The sequence below is a fragment of the Cydia splendana genome, chromosome Z (assembly GCF_910591565.1).
Source record: "Cydia splendana chromosome Z, ilCydSple1.2, whole genome shotgun sequence".
Classification (NCBI taxonomy): Eukaryota; Metazoa; Arthropoda; class Insecta; order Lepidoptera; family Tortricidae; genus Cydia; species Cydia splendana.
Window position 1 is genome coordinate 10,286,165 of NC_085987.1, and position 17,622 is coordinate 10,303,786.

General features: G+C 33.9%; 1 protein-coding gene and 1 long non-coding RNA gene across 2 annotated transcripts; both read left to right on the plus strand.

Annotated features, from left to right (window-relative positions):
- Nucleotides 1-3,182: 3,182 nt before the first annotated feature.
- On the plus strand, nucleotides 3,183-7,850 carry LOC134805332 (1-acyl-sn-glycerol-3-phosphate acyltransferase alpha-like). The gene is made up of 5 exons (XM_063778661.1): nucleotides 3,183-3,555; nucleotides 5,160-5,293; nucleotides 5,942-6,123; nucleotides 6,661-6,829; nucleotides 7,419-7,850. Exons 1-5 carry the CDS (start codon nucleotides 3,365-3,367, stop codon nucleotides 7,589-7,591), a joined length of 849 nt encoding a protein of 282 aa, XP_063634731.1. The 5' UTR covers nucleotides 3,183-3,364; the 3' UTR covers nucleotides 7,592-7,850.
- A 2,707-nt stretch (nucleotides 7,851-10,557) lies between these two features.
- On the plus strand, nucleotides 10,558-11,850 carry LOC134804589 (uncharacterized). The gene is made up of 2 exons (XR_010146149.1): nucleotides 10,558-10,921; nucleotides 11,462-11,850. It is a non-coding gene; the product is annotated as an uncharacterized LOC134804589 (long non-coding RNA).
- Nucleotides 11,851-17,622: the final 5,772 nt, after the last annotated feature.

Genomic DNA, 17,622 nt, shown 5'->3' on the forward strand with positions numbered 1-17,622 from the left:
TAGGGACCTATTTACTGGAAATTTCCTCTTCTTTGATCATATTTTGGTGTATATCAAAGCTTTGTTTTCGATCGAACACTTGTAATATAAGAGGAAAAACTGCACGTGAGCCTTCGAAAATTTGAATAAACGGTAAAATACACAAGATAACATCAAATATATTAAGTGAATATCTTTGTATCAAATCAGCCTTTTTTCTACCAACTGTAGCGTTTCTTCTTCGAAGCTCGGTTTGTAGTTTCCGTACAGTCTTATATGAATACATTTTTCTTGATAAATTGCAAGTATTAGTAAAAAATTCGCAACCATACGCTTGTCACAAATCGTAAACAATGACAGATTACAGAGGCGACATCTGTCCTAACCTTTCAGTGTGCCTCCTCATTACTTACACCATATTTTTTTTCAAATTTTAAATTAATATTTAAAATAGCATTTAATGTTATGTACTCGGTTTTCACGCCGGCGCGTATCCCGAAAATGAGGCGTGGCGTGGAGGACAGTGTCTGTGTCAACGTTGAATAAAAAGTATAAAATAATGGAGATATTATAGTTCTGCAAATAGGGACCTATTTACTGGAAATTTCCTCTTCTTTGATCATATTTTTTTTAGATTTATTAAATATTAATACTTGTTGAGATATTGGCAGCAAAAGAAATATCTTCTTTTTCCGCCTTTTTTTGTCTATAAATTTTGAATTATTTTGTGTGCTTCGAATACATTTTTCCATAAGTACATCATTCCAAATCCAATGAGGTTACACACGTATTTTTAGGAGTAGTATCTCTATTTTTCATCGTGGTCAGTTTGTCGAGTAGACTATATTACTAACATAAGACTACAGATTTTTTTACTTTTACAAATAAAAGATAAGTGGTACCATTATAACTGCGTATCTTATTCTCATTCACTGCGTATTTTAACAGTAGTTTTAACTTCTTAAAGACTAAACAGTTTAATGTTAAATCAACAAAAACATAGTTCAATCGTATAAATTTACACGAGTAATTCAAACTAGTTACTCAGTGTTAATTAAGAATTGACTTTATCTAGGTATATTAACTATTGATATCAGTTCGATTACGTACCGGTACTTTATACATATATAAACTGATAAGGCCTACCCGATAACACTGATGTCAATCGATGTAAATACTAATCAAGTATAATCCTAATATTATTATCTAGAATTTAATAATTTTAACAAAAATGGCAAAAAAATTAGTTTTGGTCCCGTGTGGTTTTTTTAGATAATGTGGTTATGGAGAATAACCGGACAAGCACCCGTACACAAGGAGATCAAGACGCGGAAATGGCATTGGGTTGGGCATATCCTCAGGAAACCTGACACCCATCTATCCAAAGTGGCCCTGCCCTGGAAGATACCCGGCAAACGGAAACATGGTCGCCCTAAATCTACTTGGCGCCGTTCTGTGGAGCAAGAGCTGAGTGTATTGGGGATGGGGTGGGAGGAGGCTACCCAAGCTGCCCAGGACCGGAGTCAGTGGAAGAAAATGTTTCGAGCCCTACACCCCAGCAGGGGGTAACAGGATGGAAAGAAGAAGAAGAAGTTATTGGTTTTTAAATAATTTTATTATGTAATTAGTCAAAATTAATTAACATGTCGTCAACGTACTATGATAAACGTTATCTTAGTTCAATGTCAATGCCACTCTGAGATACTGATGATTTTATGACGCCAACACAGCGTCAAAGTTTTAACTACATAGCTTCAAAACAATACAAATAATAAGGTCCATCTTCAAGATGCAACCTCGTGCCTGGGCGCATTCACTAGATACATTAGACTGGTAGAGTCCATACTTGAAGTCGCGCTAGATATATCGCGCGCGATAACGCAACTCATGCTAGCAGGTCAGATAGTAGTAGTAGCAATTTATCCATATCTTTCCAGCCATGTTTGTAGTCGTAGCATACTGGGTACCTATACTGTTTTTTTTAATTTAGCACAACTTCATTACCTTCTTACTATAATGCAAGAAAGCAAACGTGATAAATGAAATTGTTTGTTTTAATCTCATAATAGTTAGAGTATTTTAGCGCACGTCAAATAGGTACTTACCTTATAAAAAACTGTATGAATATACAAGACAATGATCGAAGATAGGAGATAGGAGTTGTAGATCGTCTTGGTTTCAGTATGGATCAACTTGATCCCCATGCCATGTATATACTTACGCTTGGCAAAAATTGATGGTATAAGAGAAAATGGCCAAGTATTCGTCTACACGAACATCGCCAATGCATACATTAGTCAGCCATGTCAGAATTAAGAATCCGTTAAGCTCCACAATCAGACAGGTATTAATTTATTGTGTTGTATTTAAATTATAAGGCTCATCCGGTTTTGACCTAGCCCTAAGTAAGCTCCTAGTCAATTAGTTTGCATGTTAGTTTCTCATGTAATTGTACGCTTTAACCTTAAATTGTTTATTTATTTATTTAAATTTTATTGCACAATAAATGGAGAGTACAAATGGCGGACTTAATGCCAGAAGGCATTCTCTACCAGTATGTAAGTTACTAACACATATTGTGGGTTATATTACTTATATTAGTTATATTATACCTGAAATAAATGATTTTTTAATTTAATTTAACTAAGCAAGGTGAATGATTATTAATTATTATAACCTCGACTGATTTTATATTGTCATTTTCTAATTACTAAAACATCGTCGGATGAGAATACGTTTGTGCCATACGCTACTTACTTTGGTTTACAGGAGAGCGAAAAGAAGCAAAAACATTTTTTTTTCTAAACGTTTTACATTTAGGAAATATTGAACTTATTTATCATTTAGGCACATATGTTTACTATATATGTTTATATTGAAAATATATAGTGGTAATCATAAAATAAAAGCATTTTTAATATTGATGAGTAAATGTTAAACGTACAATGTATATATGATATGACACAAACGTATTGGATATGTCACACTTTTGTGATAATTTTCTGTTAACAGAGTGTAATTATCCTATAGCAAAATACGGATATGGCACTAACATTTTTCAATAATAGTTTTAATGTCAATAATAGCATATTTTTTGTTATTTTAGGAATTGGATATGGATTGCCAAAAATGGATTTGGCACAAACGTATTTTCAGCCGACGACATGCTTACGTCTAGTTTTTATTAGATTCGATATGTAGGTATAATTTTATAGATAAAGACTAGCATAGCAAGGTTGATTGTGGTTCCGCCTTTGACAACTACATATCTTGATCTTATGTTATTTCGTAGTTGTGTGGAAATATAAATAAAAACAGATAATATTATCCTCATTACTAAACAGCGCGGTAAGCTAATAGTGCGTGTGTTGAGTGGTCTGGCACAATGTGGGACAAAATTGTGTTATTTGTTACAATATGTTTAGTAACTTTTTTTGTGAGAAAAATAATTTCAGCAAAACCGAATAAAATTCAGTTTTATTCCTATTTTGCTTTTTTCTACGTAACAAGTTCTCTCCTGGCATGTGTAATTTGGCCGTACTTCTTATTGAGCCCGAAAAATGTGAGAAATGCTAAGTGAGTAAACAAGCATAAACTTCGTTAAAAAGAGAGTTATAACTACTATTGAACATAGTAGTTATAAATATTTTTTTAAATTATAATTATAAATAAAGGTTAAATTATAATTATTATAATAAACTATTTGAATGTATCGATTACTTTGTAACTTATTTGCTGATTATTATAAGCTATTATAAACTGATTTGGCCCGATAGCCACGAGATCGAACCAAAACGAGGGGGGTCGGCTCCCCAGGTCCAATCTATGTTATATTTCTTCCTGCTCTTAGCAACTAGGGCAAGTTATATATAATTTTCATATAATTTAGGGAAGTAATCATTATATTATATTATAACTTATAATTATAGTCTGTCTGGTTGTCTTGTATAGTAAAATACGCTATTCAATTTTATTCACTACAGTTTAATTTCGTGTCCGCGATTGTTTCCTGAGGATCTATATTTATACAATACCACCATCGTTATAACAATAATTTAGTGATTAGTGATAATATTGTATGTTTTAAATTAATTTGCAATTCAATCGATAAACGTTTCAAATTATTTGTTGCCGAACCCAAATTCTCACGAGCCGTGGCAAAAAAACCGGGCGGCCGGGATTTTAAATATCACACACGAAATAAAGTAAACTATTCGACAAAGAATACTGTACCCATGAGCCTCTACCATCAGTTTTAACATTGACATAACGCTCACGTCTACGTAATTTACTTTCTGTACATCTCGCTTGCACTATTGCTCGCATATGCGAGTACGAGCGAGATGCATAGAAAGTAAGTTACGTAAACGTGAGCGTTATGTCAATGTCAAAACTGGTGGTAGCCGTACTAGTGTATATTTCATTCGATAGCGTGAAATGACGTACGCGTCCGCGTTAAGTCTCATTTTGTACGGGATTTTGAGTTTCCAAAACATCCCACTTGGCGCGCATTTCAAAATCCCGTACAAAATGAGACTTAACGCGGACGCAAACGCGTACTACACTTCACGCTAAGGGGTATCTAATGATGGAAACTGTCATTTTAAGTACTGATATTATAATCTAGATAAGTACGTTAATTTTGACTTGCCCCATCAGCGGTAAGGCAAGTCAAATGTTACGTTTTATGAGCCACACTACGTTTTTATATGGTTCCGTACCCAAAGGGTAAAAACGGGACCCTATTACTACCTAAGACTCCGCTGTCCGTCTGTCTGTCACCAACCTGTATCTCATGATCCGTGATAGCTAGGCAGTTAATATTTTCACAGATGATGTATTTCTGTTGCCGCTATAACAAAAAATACTAAAAACAGAATATAATAAATATTTGAGTGAGGCTCACATAAAAACACGATTTTTTTGCCGTCTTTTGCGTAATGGTACGGAACCCTTAGTACGTGAGTCCGACTCGCACTTGGCCGGTTTTGTATTTAATACTTAGCGCTTGATAATCTAGTTTCCGAATAATTTAAAAGCCAGCACTATCATATTATGATATTCCGTTGTCCATACTATAGACTCTATCGTATAAGTAGGCAAATTCTGGTGATAAACCAAACTACATTTATACATATAGGTACAAGTATATACGTATCTAATAAATAATTACTTTTCAGGGTATCCGCCAATATACTAAAGCATGTGACTAAGGTATTAGACATAAAGTGGGAGCTCCGAAACGGAGAGATCCTAACCGAAGACCGCGGAGCTGTGATAGTTTCTAATCATCAGTCTGCTTTTGACATCCTTGGTAAGAATATAATATACGAGTACCATTGAAACCCTTGAAGAGTAAGATTTTTTCCTGTTTTTGCATGTCAACAAAGCACTGTGTTCCAGGATCGCCGGGCATTTTTTATGGCTTTGCATCTGCAAAGCCATACGTCACGTCACGTCGATCTCGACGTGGTTTGATATTCTTATTAAAAGCCTAGTATATATCCCTTCTCACTTTTTTTTATAGATAGAGACAAACATATTATAAGTAGTTGGTATTTTTCCTGTTGATACTGAAATGGAAAAATACTAATTTTCGCTGCTTGTGGATTTATTAAAGATGTCTCCCTTATCATTCTTACATTACGCTTCTTTTTAGGTTTTTAACGAGCGTTAATAGTTAATACAGTCAATGCAATTGCCGGCAAACCTGGGCACAACTGTACGGCTACCACCAGTTTTGACATTGACATAACGCTCACGTTTAAGTAACTTACTTTCTATGCATCTCGCTCGTACTCGCATATGCGAGCAATAGTGGAAGCGAGATGTACAGAAAGTAAATTACGTAGACGTGAGCGTTATGTCAATGTTAAAACTGATGGTAGAGGCTCTGAAATATGATGTGAACGACTTTTAAAATTATTTAAAGTATTAGTACTGTTTTTGATAATTGTTACAGGCTTATTCAATGTGTGGGAGGTAGTGGGTAAAATGACAGCTATAGCCAAAAAAGAAATATTTTATGTGTGGCCGTTTGGATTAGCGGCATACCTTGCAGGGGTGGTCTTCATAGACCGCAGTAACGCCAAAAAATCATATGAACAACTGATGGTCACGTCCGACGTTATGGTGAATCAGAAGGTAAACAGACTTTTTCTGACCGTAAATTAAGACCTAGTTACTTATATTTGAAATTCTTACAGCAGATTACTTTCCTGTAGGTATTGTTTAGAATTAAACCTAACCAGTGATATTCAACGTGTCAAGAGTCTGTCACTATCGTCTTTTGCAATTTATTTATATCACAACTATGCTGTGACTTTTATGCCAAATAAAATTAGACAGATTCGACAAAGAATGAAACTCAAATCTTGAATGGAAGTTATACCTAGTTATTGTAAACCCTAGTTTATTTTTGTCAGTTTATGCACATATTTTGTTTTTACAATAAATGAATGTATGGATATATCAACCTACATCACTGCAAACCCTGCAAACTGTTTACAACCCGTGACGTCACAAACGGACGCCATTACACTAACGAGTATTTAATTTACCGCGCGAGGTTTAAAGTAGTTATAGAAAATTCAATTATTTATGTTTTTTATTTTTGTATAACTGTGTAAACTTATTATATTCCATTAAGTAAGTAATTAAAAACTTTAATATTACCTATAGGTAAAAATTTGGCTCTTCCCGGAAGGTACCAGAAACAAAGACTACACTAAAATGCTACCATTTAAGAAAGGTGCATTTACAATGGCGATATCTACACAAGTTCCTATTATTCCTGTTGTGTTCTCTCCGTACTATTTCATAAATAGAAAGAAATATCTATTTCAAAAAGGTATAGTATTGACTTAATTTTGATTCAGGCATAATTTGTTAACAAACCAGGATAAATTTATTAATTTGGTCAACCAATCGTCATTTACAGGCCAATTCGAACGTATACTTACATCAGAATGATATTTTAATCATGTTTATACCGGGTGTGGCCTGTAACACGAGCAAATAATTAAAACATAGATTGTACTCCTCCACTTTTGTTCAACAACTTTTAAAAAATATGAAGTATTTAGACTCCCTATTTTTCATACAAAATAAATATTATCTTCAATGGACGCCATCGCCACGCCATATCATTGTGATTGACGTTGCTTGTCACGTCTTAAACCTAACAAAATTCGCAGTACATTGCGTCTTAGAATAAACTTTAAAGTGTATTAAAAATCTAACCACAAGTTATTTTTAAAAGTCACTGAACTAATGTTGGTCAGTATGAGGAGTTCAGCCTACAGTTTAATTTTTTGCTTATATTACAGGCCACACCCGGTATACGAGTACGAGTATGAATATTGTCAAATACTAACTCAAATCTATTATTTAAAATATGTGATAAATTTATATTTACTTAATAGTTTTTATTGTTTTAGGTCACATAGTCATGCAATGTCTACAGCCTGTTGCAACAAAGGGCATGACTTTAGACGACCTGCCCAAATTAATGGAGGAAGTGCGGAGTTCCATGGAGGCCACTTATGACCAGCTCGCTATTGAGGTGTTGGGCAATTTGCCGAAGAAATACCAGCACACATCCGTGGGATAACAATGGCTTAAGCAGACGTAATTCCACGTTCACTTCAGGCCTATTATAATATATGGTATGGTAGCACAAGACTATTGACTGCCCAAATTGCAGGAATGGGTCTTAGAGGACAATTGAACGCTAATCGCTTTAACCCGCGTTCAGAACAGAAATGTATTGATATTAGAGGCACGTACTGATTTGTGAGAGCTATTTATTGGATCATAAACTGACTTGTGTACTATTGGTATATTATTTGAAGGAGGTGGTGTAGTACGGAGATTTATTTTTGAGTGATTCTCAAGAAAGTGGTATCGACAGGTTAAAGTTAATGAAATTTTTTTTTGTATTTTTTTTAGTTTTAAGAATGAAAAATATGTTTTACTACTTCAAGTACCCCAAATTTTCAAAAGGGAACGGAAAATGAAGAAGTTATTTTCAACACTTACAATAACCTACATTGAACACAGGTTAAAGTTAAGCAGGTTACAGTGAAAAATACATCCATTTTTATTTTTTCCCTTGAACGGATAATAATACGAATGTCTCACTTTTAGCAGAGATGAATAAACCTTCATACAATATTAAAATGATATTATTACATTAAGTAGGCCCCATACCAAATTCTTAAAATAATCGAGACAAGTTAAAGTTAACATTCCGTTACAAAACCCCAGATGTCTGCCTTTAACCACTTGTCTCTACGAATCTACGACACTTGGGTCATGATGGTACCCTACGGTGGTTAGCTTGATACTTACCTAATATTTTGCCATAGTTATGATCTAAATAAATTTTTCTGTGTATGACTCAGATGCAATACCGCGCATGTACAGGTTGGTACAGGTTAACAGTGAAAATATCCTTGGACTAACTTCGTGCGTGAATATTGTTGTAAAAAATATATATATAAGGCCTGTGCAAAGTACATTTTAGAAGGTATTGTTTATGTTATTAAGTTATTATATAGCATGATATTTTATTTACCTACATAAATTGATGCTTATAAAATCTAAAGAACTAAAACTGGAAGAGCGATGCTTTTGCTGCAAGACAGGTTACAGTGAAAAGTGCTACTCTTTATTTTTTATAAATATAAGTATTAAATTTAAATAAAAATAATGACTTGGCCTCGATAAACATTGTTTTAGTTTATCCAGATACATTTTTGTTTCATATGAAAAAGAGCAAATAAAGATACATTCAATTCAAAAACTCGATGACAGGTTAAGAAGCCACTATTTTGAGTATCACTCTTTTATATTAAGAAAAATATGAATGTCGAGAGAGTGTAAAATATTGAACCCCCGGATGGTAATAACGTTGTAGTAATTAGTTTTTAATCTAGGTTGGCAGGCCTATGCGGTTAAACAGCAGTTTATCTGAGGTGATCGGTAAGAAGTTATGTATGATGGTCAGAACCCGCTAGTGTAAATTTTATATTCGATAGCGTGGCGAGCGTTCGCGTTTGCGTTATGTCAATGGGATTTAGAACAGCGCGCCGAGCGGGACATAGAGAAATTTACCCTAGGGGTACAGCTGCGGACCGGTTGAAGGCTCGGCTGTATGAAGCCAATTTGTATGTTTTTACGTTAATAAAAATGTAATATATAAACTAGTTTTAGTCCTAAAACTCATCTACCTTCCGACCTTCCACTAGTATATCATCACGCAATTTCTTTACCGATCGCTTGAGATAAACGCAACGATTTATTTTAAATGGTTTGGAAAACCCATAAAAAATTAAATGCATTATTTACTTAATTTAATATATTTAAATATAGTCATATACTAAAAAATAAGTAGTTTGGTATTAATGAAGCACCTCCCTAAGATAAGTAGCTAATAATAATTAACATGCAAATTGTGAGTTGTTTCCTCAATTTAGCTGGTGGAATTGACTTTGAAGTGATTATTTTGAATGATAAATATTGAATAGGGTCACCCACCGAGTGAAACAGAAAATTTTCTCACCACACCAACGCGAGGAAAATACTAACTGTATTTATTTATTTATTTATTTAAACTTTATTGCACAAACACAGTAAAAATGTACAAATGGCGCACTTAATGCCTAAAGGCATTCTCTACCAGTCAACCATTGGGTCCAACAGAGACAAGTGTTGGTGCAGGAGATACATAATTTATAAAGAGAAATGTAACCGAGAAGTCAAATATTATATATAAACATAATAAGATAAACCTACAAAATTATGATAAAATACTAATACTTATATGATATACAAAGATAAAGTAATAAATATTACTATAAAAGATGGAGAACATTATTTAAATTTTTCTGTCAGAAGATGCTTGCGGAGTAGGCGTTTAAAGGCAAGTTTGCTTGGGGCTTGTCGAATAGAGAGAGAGAGGGAGTTCCAGAGACGGATTGCCTCAACGGCGAAAGAGTTGGACATAAAACCAGTACGGTGAGAAGGAATCGAAAGTTTGAGAGAACGGGAGGAACGAAGTTCACATCCTGGACGGGGGGTGATGAAAGTGAATTTACATTTAAGATATCTAGGAGAGGCAGGCTCGAAGAAGATGGAGAATAAAATACACAGGATTCTAAGGGACCTACGACGATGGATGGAGAGCCAATTAAGCTGACGGCGATAAAAAGAAACATGGTCGTATTTGCGCAGGCCGAAAATGAAACGTATGCCATTATTAATGAGACGGTATAGCTTATTGAGGTACTCCTGAGAGATATTAGTCATGTAATACATTACAAATCAAATCCAAATGAACGCTAGGGCTATAGTTATCGGCCAGTATATAGTAATCCTATAGGTCACTCCTTACAAATCAGAAAGAAACAAGCCAATTGAAATCTAAACTTATAAGAGTGGTTAATTACATGATACATGTACTGGCCAATAACTATAGCAGTCACCCTAGCGTTCATTTGGATTTGATTTGTAATGTATTACACTTAGTATTTTCCTCGCGTTGCACGGTGGGCTGAAAATCGGCCTCCATAGAAATAGAATCCGAAGTCTAAAATTTGAACTTTTTTTACTGGAATAGCTTTTGTTAGGTTTTATTATGTCCCAAAATTAATCTTAGCTAATTTGGTTGGAAAAATAATTAATTATAATTTTATTTCAAAATCTTTGTATGGCGCGTATCAGAAAAATCGAGTTTTCTCCGAAAATAAAAAGTTAATCGTAATATCCTGACAGATGATTTTAAAACTAATTATTCTTGATTTTTCCACATAATTAGAATTTTCCTACGGGGTGCACTTTTTTTTTTTAAATCGATATAATACGGATATACTCGTTATTTTGACTACAAAAAATGAATTTGAGTTTGATCGAACCAATAACTTACGCGTAGTGAATTTTTGTTCTAAGCAAATGTATGGAGCGTACGAGTAAAACGGTTTTTTTTTTCAAAAATTAAAGGTATACCGTAATATCCTTGCAGATGATTTAAGTACCAATTATGAAGGATATTTTGACATAACGCGAACTTTTCTACCGTATGCATTTATTTAATAAAAAATAAAAAACTTATTTTTTCATGCTGAAATCCAAGTTCGTAATAAGACTGTCCATGGTTTATGGTCGTATAAGTTAGCGGTTAAGAAGCTCAAGATGAACTAAAATATAAAATGTACCCCTTACCTATTTATTGCAAGTACTAATGAACACCACCATTCTATATCATTGTTATTGTAATTAGTTTTACGTCGAATTATAAGCATAATGATTAAAACCTTAATGATTAAACTGCATTCATAGTATCTACTAACGATTGTAACCGGACCTCATTAATGATCATTAATTTTAGACTCATCAGTTGTCAATGTGTCATTTGTTAAATACTGTTTCATTAAGTACAAAGATAATGTAATAAAGAGGATACATGGGTAATAATGTAAAGGATGTAATGGTTTTATTTTCAATTTTCTACTTGTAACTCTTGTATGTTTATTATTTATTTGATTAAAACAATGAGAAAAAGCTATTTCAGCATGAAAAAATAAGTTCTTTATTATTTATTAAATAAGTGCATACGGTAGAAAAGTTCGCGTTATGTCAAAATATCCTTCATAATTGGTACTTAAATCATCTGCAAGGATATTACGGTATACCTTTAATTTTTGAAAAAAAAAATAATCCGTTTTACTCGTACGCTCCATACATTTGCTTAGAACAAAAATTCACTACGCGTAAGTTATTGGTTGGATCAAACTCAAATTCATTTTTTGTAGTCAAAATAACGAGTATAACCGTATTAAAATAAAAAAAAATAAAAAAAATATATCGATTTTTAAATAAAAAAGTGCACCCCGTAGGAAAATTCTAATTATGTGAAAAAATCAAGAATAATTGGTTTAAAATCATCTGTCAGGATATGACGGTTAACTTAATTATTTTCGGAGAAAACTCGATTTTTCTGATACGCGCCATACAAAGATTTTGAAATAAAATTATAATTAATTATTTTTCCAACCAAATTAGCTAAGATTAATTTTGGGACATAATAAAACCTAACAAAAGCTATTCCAGTAAAAAAAAGTTCAAATTTAAGACTTCGGTTTCTATTTCTATGGAGGCCGATTTTCAGCCCACCGTGCGTTGGTGTGGTGAGAAAATTTTCTGTTTCACTCGGTGGAAAAGTTTGTTTAACCCTCGTGCCTTGAAACCCTCGCAACGTTCAAGATTATATTTTCGAATCAGTCGCTACACTGGTGGTTCAATTTTGGAATCTTTCGCTTGCTCGGGTATCAATATTAGCACGAGGGTTTAAACAATAACTTTGCTCCCTTGTAAAACAAATAACTATTAACTGCCCTTTACTACAAGCACGACTATTGTACGTTACGGCAGAGTCCAGTAACGGAAAAGACTGATAACCCTCATACAATGCTGCGAGAATAGTCATTGTTGTAGATATATATTATGTTTACATTTTAGTTATTTACGTGTGAAAACTGTTACCTTAAATACTGCTATTTATAGATATTTATTTCATTTTAACTAACAGTAGGTACACTATCCTAGCGGAATAGTCAGTCAGTCACTTATCCGGCAGGACAACAAAAACAACAACAACAACAACAACAACAACAACAGGTACACTATTAGTACAGTATATAGTAGTTATCACACATAAAATTATGTCTGCGCTTGTAACTTATTCGTCACAACAAAAGATTGTCTTGAATATTGACTAGTCCGGGTTACTGCTCCACAACCGACAACCAGTTGTTTGAATGAATGTTTCTTGGTAACGTACGAGTATTGTTAGCTTTCCTTTTATTTAAGTTTTATTTCAAATTCGCTATATTAATCAATGTAAATGAATATGTGTAGTGCTATTACGAAATTACGTGTTTAATAACATTCTTATGGTGATTTGTTTTGTGTTAAGTGGATATTTTTACGTTTTTTTTATTATTTGTTGATTTTAGACATGCCATGAATATTCGGTAACCATTCGGTATTCGGCCTATTCGGCCACTTTGCCGAGTGTTCGGTATCCGGCCGAATATTGCGTAATAGGTAATGTTTTACTGTTACCGAATATCTATTACACCTATAGTTCGTTTTTTTAGCATTAAAAAGAACTTGCAAGAAGGTAAGCGATCTTAACATGTCTTTTAATTGAAAAACGCTTTTTAAAAATCAAAAACGATTACTTATGAAAGAAGAAGAATATAAATGATCGTATTAGATTCATAATTGTTACATATTTGCCGTAACTTATTTTTAAAATGTGTTTTTCAATTAAAAGACACATCAAGATTGTTTACCTTATTTCTAATGCTAAAAAAACGAACTATACTTATGAAGAAACATTGCATAATTAAATGTTTTCGAAAATCATTATATGTAGGTACTACATATTATTTAAAATTAAGAATGTATTTATGGGAAGATGTTTGGGTTACATATCAGAATACCGAAAATTTATTTACCTATTGTTGAATCACCTATGCTCGATTCACCTATTTTTAAATTACCTAACGATCATTTTACCTAAACATTGACTGACCTAAGTTTATAATACCTAAACTCAATTAACCTAATGGACGAAACACCTGATGAACGTTTTACCTAATGCACATTTTACCTAACGTACGTTTTACCTAAAGCTATTATACCTAATGCATGAAACACCTAAAGCTGACATACCTAATGGACGATCCACCTAAAGCTGATACACCTAATGAACGATATACCTAAAGTTGATTTACCTAATGGATAAAATACCTAAAACTATTATACCTAACGAACGAAATACGTAAAGTCGATATACCTAAAGGACGGAATACCTAAAATCGATATACCTAATGCATGTTAGGTATACCGAAAGTCGATATACCTAATGGACGATATGCCTAAAGTTGATTTACCTATTGAACGAAATACCTACCTAATATACCTAACGCACGTAATACCTTAAGTCGATATACCTAATGCACGAAATACCTAAGGCTGGTATATGTTTTAACGAACGAAATACCTATAGCTAATTTAATCTAAGATAATCCCTAACTACCTTCAAAAAGGTAGGCTACCTAAATTACATTCCAAAATTTGGGCCATAATAAACTCGAATATCTTCAATCAGGTGTAACTATTATTGAATGCCAGAGTTTTAAGGAAAATGTTTTAATAAAGTGATGGAAAAACTCAGACAACATCAGCAAAAAGAAAATTGGTATTAACAGTTTATTTCTTTATTAAGGGTTTGAACTTGTGGCCATAAATGTTGTAGTTAGATGTAGATGTAGATGTAGTGTAGGGACGCCCGGCCGGAAGCAGGCGGGCTGTCGATCGCTTGTCGCGTTCATTCAGCCCAGTTCCCTGGAGTTGGAGCTGCAGGTTACTGTCCCGGCGGCATTCCCACACTATTCTCCTCAAGTCTTCTTGTTTTCCTGCAGAACAGAAGGACATCTTTGAGTTCGACGTCCTTTAGTTCGTTTTTTTTTAGTGTGTCTCTACCGAATGTATTATATCGCGGTGCCGCGTACATAGTACATTCTGCTAGTAAGTGTAAGCTAGTCTCCTCCTTACCACAATGTGGACAGGAGGCGTCTCTACTAATTTCCGTTATCTTAAGGTGTTTGTTGAGAGTATTGTGACCTGTAATGATACCTGTCAATAGTCTCAGACTGCTCTTACCTAGTTTCAGAAGATACCTGGTTCTCCTGTGGTCTATACCTTTGATCATCATCTTCGACTGTCTGCATCCAGTCTCTTCTTCCCATTCTCTCTGTGCTTCCATTTTTTTTACCTTCTCTATGACTCCCTTCGTGACATCCGCTGACATAGGCAGAGCCGGTTCCGGACCTATGTATTCCGTCTCCGCCCCTATCCTCGCCAGCTCGTCTGCTTTCTCGTTTCCCGTTACTCCCTGGTGTCCTGGTACCCATGCCACTGTGACACTTCTTTGCTTGCTTATCAAGTTGAGCTCCTCTCGACATTCTCTCACGAGAGAGGAGGTAACTGATATTTTCTTTAGTGCCTTTAGTGCTGCCCGGCTGTCTGTGTATATTACGACAGCGCCCTCTTGTTTTACACTCTTCTTGATTATGCTTGCGCAGCGCGTTATAGCACATACCTCGGCTTGGAACACGCTAGCATATCTACCCAGTGGTACTGATACTTTCTCTCCCAATTTGGGGATCACTATGCCCGCTCCTGCTAGTTTCGTCGAGCTTCTTCTTGAGCCATCCGTGAAGCAGATGGTCGTCGGGTGTCCGACTTCCACCTTCCAGTTGTCTCTGTCTCCTATATGTAATCTATATTTCTTGTCGAATATCTCCTGCCTCTTTATAAGGTCATTATTGGCCATCAACATTTCAAGTTTTGATAGTGCCTCTCTTTGTATCAGCGCGTGTCTCTTGTCCACGCAGCTTCCTCTCCATTCCTTGCATTCTTTCATTCTGTACCACTGTTCGGTGGCTCTTGTCTCTACCTCAATCCAATTTTGTAGTTAGGGTGATTCCAGGGTAGTAGGCCATAGTTTTTTTAGAACACGATAAAAAAATAAGTTTACATGTAATTAAAATAAATCTTTTTAATACAGTGGCTCAAGAAGTGCTAGTTTACGTAGCTGTTTAGCGTGCGGAAAGTTGGTTTTCGCGAACTAGTGCTTTTCAGTTTCCCATTTTTTTTTAATTTATACTTGTTCCAATTCATGACTACTTATTGATGAGTGTTAATATTAGTTTCCTTTAAACGTCGTAATCAACATAAAAACCTACTGTTAATGTAAGAAAATATACATATTTCATATTTTATTACTTACCTCTTCATCATTATAACACGTTTATTTTTTAATATTGAATATTGAAAAACCGTTCTTAATAAGATGTCTGAATGGAACGGAATAGCTGTCGAAACGCCTGTAAAGAAGAGGCGTTTTTTCTTACTGCATGTTTTAAGTTTCACATTCTAATTTATTTTTGACTGCGCATAAACATTATATGATTTAAACTATTTTTTGCTTTTTGTTTTATAGTTTTTAATTTTAATCTGAATTCAATCAATAAATGTATAGATTTTATCATTTTTAATTTAATAATTTTATTATAGGTATCTATTAATTACGTATAATATTATTTTGATTTTTATTATTAATGCTATATTTACTTATATTATCTGCAATAAATGATTTTTTATAACGACTTTAGGTATTTCGTTCATTAGATACAGTCAACAGTAAAAATATGAGTGTAGCCAACTTATTCAAAAATATGTCCCATAGTTCTTAATTCGCTGACATAAGAGCTATGGGACATATTTTTGAAATGATTTGTGCACCCATATTCTTACAGTTGACTGTACCTAATAGGTATATCAACTTTATGTGTTACGTGCATTATAGGTACATATATTAACTTTAGGTATTTCGTTCAATAGATAAATCAACTTTAGGGATATCGTACATTAGGTATATCGACTTTCGGTATTACGTGGATTAGGTATATCGACTTTAGGTATTCCGTTCTTTATGTATATCGACTTTAGGTATTTCGTTCGTTAGGTATAACAGTTTTAGGTATTTTATCCATTAGGTAAATCAACTTTAGGTATATCGTTCATTAGGTATATGAACTTTAGGTGGATCGTCCATTAGGTATGTCAGCTTTAGGTGTTTCATGTATTAAGTAAATCGGTTTTAGGTATTTCAAGCATTAGGTGTATCAAGTTTAGGTAGATCGACCATAGGTATTCTGAGCTTAGGTAAAACAATTATAGGTGAAACGTGCATTAGACAATTCGTTCATTAGGTGTTATGAGCGTAGGTTAATAAACCATTAGGATTTAAAAAAAATAGGTCAATCGAGCATAGGTGATTCGACATTAGGTAAATCAACTTTCGGTATTCTGATATGTAACCGATGTTTGAAATAAAGATTTTTGTTTGTATTTTTTTGGCTCCATATTATGTTATTTACTAAAATACGTATTATATGCTAGGTACTTAACGAGCAACAAAAATTCAAGTAGTCTTACACCATGTTTTACCGAATATCTTCGTAGTTAGTACATCATGTGTTACCGAATATTTGGCGCTTACGCCTAGAATGTGGCGAATATTCGGTATTCAAAACCACTATTCGTGACATATCTCTAGTGATGTATTCTACTGTGAGGCATATACATATATGTCGCAGTACGATAGATAAAGCCGTTATATAGTTATAACACTAGGGATATAACTATAATACGTCTTTAGTTTAGTGATATAGTTATAGTTATATTATATTTTGACGACCGGTCTGGCCTAGTGGGTAGTGACCCTGCCTATGAAGCCGATGGTCCCAGGTTCGAATCCTGGTAAGGGCATTTATTTGTATGATGATACAGATATTTGTTCCTGAGTCATGGTTTTTTTCTATGTATTTAAGTATTTATATACATATTATATATATCGTTGTCTGAGTACCCACAACACAAGCCTTCTTGAGCTTACCGTGGGGTTAGTCAATTTGTGTAAAACATGTCCTTATAATATTTATTATTTATTTATTATTATTTATTTATATTACTGGATTAAATTTAGTGAAATAATTGTAGGTAGGA

Excerpts from the sequence above, each read along its gene's own strand:
- LOC134805332 (XM_063778661.1), top strand. The coding sequence starts at position 3,365 with ATGTGGGACAAAATTGTGTTATTTGTTACAATATGTTTAGTAACTTTT. Across the intron at positions 5,294-5,941 it reads GTCTGCTTTTGACATCCTTG|GCTTATTCAATGTGTGGGAG; the intron begins GTAAGAATATAA and ends TAATTGTTACAG. Across the intron at positions 6,830-7,418 it reads GAAATATCTATTTCAAAAAG|GTCACATAGTCATGCAATGT; the intron begins GTATAGTATTGA and ends TTATTGTTTTAG.